The sequence below is a fragment of the Orycteropus afer genome, unplaced genomic scaffold (genome assembly GCF_000298275.1).
Source record: "Orycteropus afer afer isolate SDZICR_OR568_19922 unplaced genomic scaffold, OryAfe1.0 scaffold00282, whole genome shotgun sequence".
NCBI lineage: Eukaryota > Metazoa > Chordata > Mammalia > Tubulidentata > Orycteropodidae > Orycteropus > Orycteropus afer.
Window position 1 is genome coordinate 289,022 of NW_006921869.1, and position 11,346 is coordinate 300,367.

Sequence of the window (11,346 nt, forward strand, 5' to 3'; positions counted from 1 at the left end):
TGTCCAGTGATGTTCTCAGATCTTAGAAGACTTTGTGTCTTGGCCTAAGGACTTGAGAAGGTAGTTTGCTTTCTTAAACTTGGATTAAACAAACATTAAGGACCCTTGTTGTATTGTGAAAAGAACAGAGAAAATTTTCAATTGCTGTTAATTTGCCTCAATTGCGCCCCCTCCCTTTACTTTCTCAGGGCTCTTACTACTCCAGAAAGGAAACCATCCAGGGGACCATGATGCCACTTCCCTATCATCAATATGCTGTGTGGTGAAGCTAATGCTGCAGGAATCCTGACACTTGTGGAAGAATCAAGCTGACACTTGTGGAAGAATCAAGCTCACTCTTGGCATGAGGCCACTGCCTTGTAAAGATTGAGAAGGCACTGCTATGGCTTCCCTGGATGACCCAGGGGAAGTGAGAGAGGGCTTCCTCTGCCCTCTGTGCCTGAAGGACCTGCAGTCTTTCTATCAACTTCAGTCACATTATGAGGACGAGCACTCAGGGGAAGATCGTGATGTCAGAGGACAAATTAAAAGTAAGAGGTGCATGAGATAGTTTTCATCAGTTTCCATGTTGCCACTAGAATATGATAATGATGAAATAATATAATAGTAGCAAAGATATATCTAGTGTACCATGTGCCAGGTGTTGTTCAAAGTTCTTCCCATGTATTAATTTAATCTTCACTATGTTGTTGTTGTTGTTATGTGCCGTCAAGTCGGCCCCGACTCATAGCGACCCCTCCTTGGGTTTCCGAAGCAGTATCACTACAGAAGTAGGATTGCCCAACCTTCTTTCCAAGGAGTGGCTGGTAGGTTTGAACTGCCAGCCTTCTGGTTGGCAGTCAAGGGCCTTAGGCACTATGCTACCAGAGCTCCTAATCTTCACTATAGGTATCCAATTATGAGCCTCATTTTACTGATGAGAATCCCACACAAAGAGAGATTAGGCAATTTGCCTAAAGTCACACAGTGATGCAGAGGCTTTAAATCTAGGTAAATGTAATCATTGCACTCGGCTGTCTCTTGCTGGAGTGTTTGAATTATCTAACCATCACCCTAGCAGGGTTTGAGAGTAGAATTCCTTTCCTTCACTACTTAGGCACCTTATGAGCCCATTTACCTGTCACAAATTCAAGTCTTCTTGCCATCCTTCCTTCCCAGCTAGACATTGCCTTGTGTAGCCCAGGAAAAAGAAGATCATTGTTAAAAAGCATGGAGAAATTTGAGCTTCCAGAGCTCAGGTATTAGAGAATTGAAAGAACTGTTTCCTTTTTAAAATAGACTATTTTTTAGAGCAGTTTTAGATTTACAGAAAAATTTTGCAGAAAGTACAGAGAGTTCCAATATACTCCCTCTCCATTGCACATTATAAGAAAGATTTTTTCCAAGGTAATTTTGACTACACATAGTGTTGATCATACATCCTGGACTGCAGATTCTTACTCCCAAAAAGATGCAGCTCTTCTGGAACTCACTTTCGTAGTGATTGAGCTAACCTGCTGGCAGCATTTCTGAAGTGATGAGATGTTGTCTTCTCAATTCTTTGTTGGGTGGGAGAAAAGGGAATGATTCCTAGGTGAACTTTGCCTCCAAACATGTGGCTTATATGTACTCTGTAATCAGATGTGTGTCCTTAAAGTCCCACTCCATGTCTCACTCACAGTTCAGACATAAAGTTTGGCTGCAGATATTAACAACTATAGTTTCCACCCAGAAACATGACAAGGTTAGACATTTTCAAAATATTAAGGACTGTGATGCATCCATCAGGTGGCTTTTGGCTGTAAAAACTGGAGCAGAGCCGTAACTATTAGGAGTGCCCCTTCTCCCCCCAAAATTGTATTGTGCTTTATATTTTCAGAGCTTTTCACATATATTATTTCACCTCTATGAAGGTGGTTGCTTTTACGTTAGAGATAATAAGTGAGGCTCAGAGATGTTGAGTAACTATCTAAAGTTACACAGGAATTGACAGAGCTAGGCCTGGAACCAAGGTCTTATGTCATCAACTTCAGTGTTACTCTTTCCACATGGCATCACTGATCATGTGAGGCCTCATAATACAGTTGTAGCATGTGTTGCCATTTCCTGAAGGAAAGAAAAGGTGGGGAGGGAATGACTGCTGTTTACCTAAGCTCCTTTGGCCTGCTAATGGGCCTCCATGATTTTCAGTGAGCTTCCAGTCTTTGTATTAGCTGCACTGAGTCATACACTATGGTGTCATTAAGACTTATGATGCCAATGGGTAGAGAGGTTAAAGAATACTCTCAGATGTCTGTAATGAACCTTCTTCCAGAGGAAAATGTGTAAGATTATTTGAGGAATAATAGAGAAATCTATTTAGGGATAATAGAGTGGGCTGCTAATCTAAAGGCTGGCAGTTTAAATATACTCAGCAGCACCACAGAAGAAAGGCCTGACTATCTGCTTCGTAAAGATTGCAGTCAAGGAAACGCTATGGAGCAGTTCTACTCTATAATTTATAGGGTCACCATGGGCCGGGATTGACTCAGTGGCAGTGGGTTTGATGTGATTTTGGTTAGTTTTTCCTTTTGTAGTTGTGTAACTCTGGAAAAAGGATTTATTCTTGCTTTATACTTCTAGTCTTTAAATGAAGAAATATGTGATATAGTTTGTAAGACATGAAATGAAATTTTGTTCCTTGAGAAGGAAACTTGAAAGCAGAAAAAAAAATTTTTCTGTTTTTTTTGCATCTTTACCTCGGGAGAACTAAGATTGAACTCAGCATTCCTTTACTACTATCTGTAATTATTCCTTTAGTGAGGAAGTAATTCTTGCTTATGTCACAGTTTTCAGTGTTTTGGAATCAGGAAGGTAAAGTTTTAAAGGCTGACATCAAAGATTTTTGGAAAGCTCTACAGAAGCAGGTCACCTTGCTATTTGGTCTCTTAATTCTTAGAAGTTTTATGACTTTGCTAGTTTTAAGCACTTGAAATGTTAAAGCCAAAAGAACTAAAGGTTTTTTCACGTTTTGGAGGCAGTTTTCTTTGTTTGTTTGTTTTTAAAAGATGAACTTGGCCTAAATAAATAACCTGAGAAGTGTCATGTCAGTGAGTTTCAGCCCCAGGCTGGGTTCAGCTTCAGTTTAGCACATTTGCAGCAAGAAGAAGAAAAGGTGGTTAAAAATTAACTGTGACTTCTGCTTTGTGTTTTCAAAAATATATGGAATTCTTAATTGGCCCCCTCTTGAAAGGCTACACCCACATTAGGAAGGTTACTAGGCAGTTTTTCTATGCCACCTAACAGTGGTGAAATGGTATAGACTGCCTGCTTAATTTGACACAGTTTAGTCTTGTTTGCAAAAATGAGTTAGTGTTTGCTAACTTCAGTTTCCTGTCTTTTAGACCTTTGTTCACAGCAGGCAATTTCCTCTTCCATGTTGTTTAAAAAAAAGACTAATACGTTTTAAAAGATGCCATTGAGTTGACTCCAACTCATGGCGACCCTATGTGTGTCAGTAGAACTGTGCTCTGTAGGGTTTCCTATGGCTGACTTTTTGGTAACAAGATTGCCAGCGCTTTCTTTTGATGTGCCTCTGAGTAATCTCCAACCTTTTGATTAACAGATAAGTGCCTAACCGTTTGTACCACTCAGGTATTCCTCAGTTCTGGTAGACTTTATTTTTCTAGTTCTTGGAGAATGCCATCCCAGAGTAACTGAAAATGAGAGAGTTTGCTTTATTAGCTCTTCTAACAAAAATATGCCTATAATCTTACAAGTTTTACTCCATGTCAGCCAGCCCTTTCATGTTTCCATTTATCTTTGTTGTTTGTTGTTATGTGCCTTCAAGTCGGACCTGACTCATAGCGACCCCTCCTTGGGTTTCCGAGGCCGTATCACTATGGAAGTAGATTGCCCCATCTTCCTTCTGAGGAGTGGCTGGTGGGTTTGAACCGCCAGCCTTCTGGTTAGCAGTCAAGTGCCTTAGCCACTCTACTACCAGAGCTCCTGTTTGCATTTATCTAGGTTTATTAAAAAACTATGGGAATGTCTTTATTGTTATTTAAGTAACAACATTTCAGAGTCACGGGAACTCCATAAAGTGTTGGTCTATTAAATGTAAAAGAAATTGTATCAATTTATATTAGATTTATTAGTGTATCAGATTTGTTAATTTCTTATAGAATCCAGTGTCATAAAAGGATAGTTGTTGTTGTTGTTGTTGTTATGTGCCGTCGAGTCAGCCCTGACTCATAGCGACCCCTCCTTGGGTTTCCGAGGCAGTATCACTACGGAAGTAGGATTGCCCAACCTTCCTTCCGAGGAGTGGCTGGTTAAAAGGATAGTAGTCGCCGAAAATTTAAGGAAATTAATGAGTCAGCAACTTAGAAGTAAAAAATTTTTTTGCCTGAATTCCATCCTGGAAGTAAGTCTTACTCATGATTCCCTAGGATAAATGAATTAGTACTGTATAGGCACTCTGGTGGCATAGTAGTTAAAGCATTTGGCTGCTAACCATAAGGTCCGTGGTTCAAACTCACAGCAACTCTGTGGCAGGAAGATGATACAGTCTGTTTCTGTCAAGATTTACAGTTTTGGAAATTTGGGGAGAAGTTCTCTGTCCAAAATGTTCCCTACAAGTCAGATGGCAGTGGTTTATGGTTTCTTTTTTTTTTTTTTTTTGTATGTTTTTTAAAAATCTTTATTTTAGTTGAGGTATAGTATACATGTAAGTTTGTAAATTATGACTCAATGTAAGTTTTGAAAAATGGATATACTCATGTAACTCCCACCCCAATTGTTAAGTCCATTTGAGTTGATTTGACTCATAGTGACCACATATGATAGAGTAGACCTGTCCCGTAAAGTTTTCTTGGCTGTAATCATTACAGAAACAGATTGTCAGATCATTCTCCCATGGACCCTCTGGGTGAGTTCGAACCACCAACCTTTCGTTTAGCAGCCAAGCACTTAACTGTTGTGCCACCAAAGTGCCTCACCACCCCTATTAAGATACAGGAAAAAATATACATCACTCTGGTTGTTTCATCAAATTTGATTTTAAAACTTCTGTTTAGTTGGGATTTTAAATTTGGCAATGAACAGTGATGTAGTTTATATTTTGGCCGCATAAAGCAGCTTCCTGCCAATACTAACTAGTAAGTGTATTGCTCTGTGGTATTTGTAATATATTATTTGAATGCTTATTGTTACATTTTATTTGAGATCCAAATATTTCTTCAGCATTTTAAAATAAAACACAATTTTTAAAAATCAACTCTTATTTTCTGAGATTTCCCCTGACTCTTACTCCATTTTTTCAAGGTCTTGTCCAGAAGGCTAAGAAGGCGAAAAACAGGTTGTTGAAACGAGAAGGAGATGACCGAGCAGAATCAGGGACCCAAGGATATGAGTCTTTCAACTATGGAGGGGTTGATCCTTACATGTGGGAGCCCCAAGAACTTGGTAAGAAAATCCATTCATTCATTCAGCAAATGTTTATTGAGCATCTACTGTATTCTAGGTGCTATTTCTAATGGCTGAAGAAGCATTAGAAAATTAAAATGTTCTGAGCTTCTCATGGACTTTATGTATTAGGGAGGGGAGAAAATGAGAAGGAAGTAGATGAGTATCTGCTTTGTATTAGGCACTGCCTGAAATGCTTTATATGTGTGGCCTCTTAATCCTCACTGCAACCCAAGGGAACCTTCCCAGGGCCAAACAGCTGGTTAACTGTACACCAGAGTGGATTCGGGTCTGTCTGATGCCCGGTCCCAAATGCCATTGATGGGAATGTCTCCCCTCATGTCGGATGTTTTCTGCCTTGGAAGAGCCACTGATTTGTGCTGCTTTTCTGAAGCACGTAATTATATCATCATCTACTTACTCTCAAAATACTCATACTTTTGGGATGAGGAAACTATTCTAATATTGACTGTACTGATGATTGTATAACTCTGTGAATATACTAAAAATCACTGAATTGTATACTTTAAATGGTGAACTGTATGGTATGTGAATTATATCTTAATAAAGTTATTATGAAACAAATCATGCCACATTGAGGTGAACTTAGATAATTTTGCATATTCTTTAACTGTTGGATGATAACAGTCATTATTATAATAAAGTATTATCTGTCATGAAATGGATAAAAATTTCTTCTCTATGCATAGTGCTTTATTCTACCTTCATATTCATTATCTTGTTCATCTTTCACGAAAATCTTGTGAGGTAAAATGAGTAGGGATGCTCATTCCCATTTATGGAAGGTAAGGAAACTGAGACTCTTAAGAAGTGCATTGATATTTACCTGAAGTCATTTACCACATTCTAATAGAGCCACTACGGAATGTGTCTTTCTGGGTAGGGAAAGCCATGGAACTGTGCTGCCTGGTGTGGTAGACACTAGCTTTATGTATTAAATAAAAACTGGTTTTTCAACCATGCTAACCACATTTCCGGTACTCACTATCCACATGTGGCTGTTGTGTGCCATCGCATTGATTCTGACTCATGTGACAGAATAGAACTGCCCTATAGGATTTCTTATAATATAATCTTTATGGGAGCAGATCACCAGGTCTTTTCTCCTGTGGAGCTGCTGGTGGGTTCAAACTGCTAACCTTTCAGTTAACAGCAAAGTTTTCAACGACTGCACTACCAGTGGCTTGCATATTGGACAGTGGGAGCACTTTTATCAATGCAGAAAGTTATACTGGACAGTATTGTTCTGAAATAAAATATGAAGCAAAAGAAAATTACTTTAAAAGTAATACTGTATATACATATGAGGTAAATATGAAAGCCATTTAGAATCATAAAGGAGAAATTTCAGGTATGTGAATTCTTGTTTCATGATTGCTAATGTCAGATTATCAGGGGAATTTTGATTAACTTGCCTGTTGCAGCAGCTAACGGAAGTCTCAAATTGTTGAAGGTCAAGCAAATAGCTGATTTTAGAAGTTAATGTTTATGGTTACCCCTAAGAATTCTAAATTACAATTTAATTAGATGTTAGAATATTTTAGGAAAGAAAGAAACATGGATGTTGAAGAGTGTAGCATGTGATAACTTTCAGATACAGCATGGGAGGAGAGAATGCTAAGAGGGTGGAGGTCAGGGGTGGATTTGGGAAGAGAAGAGATTGAGCAGGGGCTGTTTCATGTACCCTGAGACAACAAGCTACTTTGTTTCATTTGTGTTGGGGAGATTTTTTATGGATCTTGGCTTCTAGATGGAGGTATAAGTTTAACTAGCTCCCTTCAGGCATTTATTAACATTTACTTTTTTTTTTTTGGCCATTTTGAGAAAGATTGTTTTTATTCTCATGAAAAAACCATCTTGTACCAACTTTGGAACATGTGAAGGAAATTTTGTAAAAAATTTTTGTAAGGCTGTTGCCCTTTATATTTAACAGTCATTCATGTATTCTCGGGAGCTCTGGTAGCATAGTGGCTAAGGCACTTGACTGCTAACCAGAAGGCTGGTGGTTCAAACCCACCAGCCACTCCTCGGAAGGAAGGTTGGGCAATCCTACTTCCGTAGTGATACTGCCTCGGAAACCCAAGGAGGGGTCGCTATGAGTCAGGGCCGACTTGATGGCACATAACAACAACAACAACAACAACATGTATTCTCGGCAGTGTTCTAAGGAGATTATAAATTTTAATTTAACTTAATCCTTGTAACAGCCCTGTGAAGTAGGTAGTATTGTTATCCTTATTTTACAGATGAGTACTCTTTAAATTTCAGAGAGGTTAGGTTATTTGTCCAAGGTCACAGAGCGTGTGGCAGATTGAAAGTTGAGCACAGGTTGCCTCCAGAGTCAAATTTAAGTCGTGTTCTTATCCAGTACACTCTGAGGTTTGTCTTATTACACTTTGTGGCCACCAAGGCCACAATGGTTAACATTTTAGAAAATTTCCTTCCATTTGCTTTCCTAGTTTTAAAATTTTATAGTAAGACTCTAAACATCCCAGAATTCTTACTTGCTTTTGAAATTCATTGAAGATAAGCATAAGGTAGAGGGGCTTAGTCAGAGAGATTACAAGTCACTTACCTCCCACTTACTTTCCTTTTAGGTGCTATGAGAAGCCATCTTCCTGATTTCAAAAAACACCGAGCTGCCAGAATTGACCATTATGTTGTTGAAGTCAATAAATTAATAATCAGGTTAGAGAAGGTAAATTTTATTGTTTCAAAACAGTTTTCTTTGCAAGTATAAGTTTTCTGGGGGAATAAGTTACATTTCTGCAGTCTGTGTTACATATGTCGTGTATATCTGACACTGACAGAGAAAGAAATGGCTTACTTAGTGCAGAGAACGTGGTAGACTTTTTAGCCTGGCCGGTTTTACTGAAGGGAAAGACAGATTTGCCCCATACTGGCTGCTGGAAAACCTTTCTGCCTTCTTATTCTTTTCTCATTTGGGTGTCCCAGGCACAATCACTTCATAGGCCATAGTGTGTGATAGTGTTTGATGGCAAGCAGAGAGGAAAACTGGTGACCAGGTCTGTGGGGGTTTTCAACCAGAGCCAGGGTACACTGGGGACATCTGGCTGACCTTCTTGTGGTACAGGAGCAGTCATACCATTACTGGTGTGTTTTATTTTGATCCTAGAAATGCTTATGGTATATAACCTAGATTGTGTGGTGGGTGTGGTAGCAAACACGGGAACAGTACTTTTTGTGTACTTTGTAGGGCAGGAAATTGTGTCTGTGAAGACTGTGGAGAGTTGGGAATTTCCCATTGCCTCACCCTTGCTTCTCCCTGGTTATTGCTTACTTGGGTAATCGACAATAAAGAGATGAGAAGGGAGGTAACTTCTACATGCAAACCAAGATACTGTTCATATGAATTTGCTTTCATGATTTTTGGGATTGGGGAAGGGTTGGGAGACTTGAGAAATGCAGATGTGCTCATTTACACCTGTTGCCTCCTGCCTGTGGAAAGTATGCATATCTTCTGATTGACTCCATTGGCACTGTTTTCTCTTTGTCAGCTCACTGCGTTTGACAGAACGAATGCAGAGTCTGCTAAGATTCGAGGTAACTTTACAACTTGGTTCACATTTATTCTATTCTTTTTTTTTTTTTTAACTCTTTGACCAAATCTCTTATAAAAATGGCCCACTTTTCTGTTTGTTTGGTTTTTGGTTTGTTTTTCTCAAAGCAATAGAAAAGTCAGTGGTGCCTTGGGTCAATGACCAAGACGTCCCTTTCTGTCCAGACTGTGGAAGTAAGTTCAGCATCCGTAACCGCCGCCACCATTGCCGCCTCTGCGGGTCTATTATGTGCAAGAAGTGCATGGAGCTCATCAGTCTTCCATTGGCAAGTAGGTAACACCTCCTTATGTAGGTAGCTGCCACACACACACACACACACACACACACCCATCAGAGTATGGGACCTTTTTCTTTAAACTAATGGCGCATGAGATCATTATTCATTCAGTTGTTGGTTGCATGAAGTCCCCTACAGGCTCTGCACTGGGACTATAAATACAGTGCTCTATAGCAGGAGTCAGGCAGCTTTGTGTAAAGGGTCAGATAGTAAATATCTGGCTTTGTGGGCTACATATGGTCTCTGTGACACTTTTCTTCTTTTTTTTTAACAAGCTTTTAAAAAGGTAAGCACCAAATCTAACTTGAGGACCATATAAAAACAGGCTGATCATCTGTATGAGACCTAGCAAGCAACAGTTACTTTAAGAGTGCAGGGAAACTAGTTTACTAGAAGCAGTATAGCCAGAACAGAAAAAATGAGAATGTTGACACATTGTGAAGAATATAACCAGTATTACTGAATATTTTATGTAGAAATTGCTGGATGGGGACCTATCTTGCTGTGTAAATTTTTACTGAAAACACAATAAAATATCATTTAAAAAACAAAAACAGGCCAAGGTTGCATTTGGTCTTCAGGTCATCATTTGCCCACCTCTGGTCTATAAGGTGAGGACTCTGGAAGCAGGTGTTTTGCAAGCAGCTGCTAACCTAAAGGTTGGTGGTTCAAACCTACTCAATAGCACCCCAGAAGAAAGGCTTGGTGAACTGCTTATGTAAAGATTACAACCAAGAAAATCCTATGGAGCAGTTCTACTCTGTAGCACATGAAGTCGCTATGAGTTAGAATCAACCCAATGGCAACAAGTGTGGGTTTGGTTTTTCTTTTCTTTGTCTATAAGGTGTAGTCCATTGCTCCAGAAGCCCAGAGTCTAGTAGGGAATACAGATTAACAAATAAGATAGTTTCTTTATACAGAGTTAAATACAATTAGAGAATATGTCAGACACCAGGAGAAGCTCATCCACTCTTCACCAGCTCTGCTTGGTGGGGCAGGTCCCTTCCTTTAGTGCAGAAAGTCTCTGTTCACTGTTGTGTAGAATAGGCTATAATGTCATAACATGAGAGAGACTGAATACTTTGGAGGTGTGGAGGAGAGCAGAAATGTGGGTGTTCAGGGTTGGGAGGTGAGGTTCATGAGGAACCTTGAAAGATGAGTAGGATTGCAAAAGAAGGGGGAGGAGGGTGTGCTGGGTAGAGTGCCAAGCAGAAGCAGAGGCGTAGAATTTGGAAAGACTCGGATTAGGTTAGTAGATGAACAAATAAAATGTAGTATGTAGAGTGCATGTTTAGGAATTGTGGGAATGAACCTACAAAGGTGAGATGGGACCACGTGGTCCCAGACTTTGAATCTAAGTTGGCTAAAAGTTGCTAAAGATGAACTCACTGGCTTCTGGGACATCTGGGGTGGGCTTGAACACTAGAGAGTTCCATGGATGCTGTGCATGGCTATTGACTACAAGTTGTCTGGAAAACCTGGAGCATGAGCAGAGGCTTCCTCTATCCAACTCTCAACATGTACCAGGTCCACTTTACCTTAATAACTTCTCCTTTGGGTTAGAGACTGACTCCCTGTCTAACCTGAGACTTGATAAGCTATATTTCTGTAGCATATTATTTTTCCCTTGGGCTAGTTAACTGATATTTTCTGAGCAGCTGCTGTCAAGTGAGTAGCCTTGCAGGATTGTTAGGGATTCAAGTATATATAAAACAGCTTCTACTTCAAAGAGTCATGGGTTCCTTGGGCAGCTGTGGGGTGTATATACAACTGTTGTGCAAGCAGGACCATGGGAAGTATCTCAGGATGGACAGTGTGGTAGGAGCTGATAGGGACAGCAGAGAGTTTTTGCCCCTAGGAGCTGGGGGAGGCTTCCTTCGGGATATGTCATTGTGCTACTCTTTTGAAGAGTAAGAAGTGAGATTTGGAAATAAAGGATAGCTATGGAGGGCAGTGGGAGCTCTGGTAGCATAGTGGCTAAGGCACTTGACTGCTAACCAGAAGGCTGGCGGTTCAAACCCACCAGCCACTCCTCGGAAGGAA

At 39.9% G+C, this 11,346-nt stretch overlaps 1 protein-coding gene across 1 annotated transcript in view; it reads left to right on the forward strand.

Moving 5' to 3' along the window:
* The first annotated feature begins 379 nt into the window (after nt 1-379).
* The window catches only part of RBSN (rabenosyn, RAB effector), a 22,096-nt gene continuing 11,129 nt past the window's right edge, over nt 380-11,346 (forward strand). Inside the window, exons 1-5 of the mRNA XM_007950595.1 lie at nt 380-530; nt 5,284-5,424; nt 8,043-8,143; nt 8,964-9,009; nt 9,134-9,295. Coding sequence (XP_007948786.1) covers nt 383-530; nt 5,284-5,424; nt 8,043-8,143; nt 8,964-9,009; nt 9,134-9,295 — 598 coding nt within the window. The 5' untranslated portion in view covers nt 380-382. The remainder of the gene's footprint in view (nt 531-5,283; nt 5,425-8,042; nt 8,144-8,963; nt 9,010-9,133; nt 9,296-11,346) is intronic.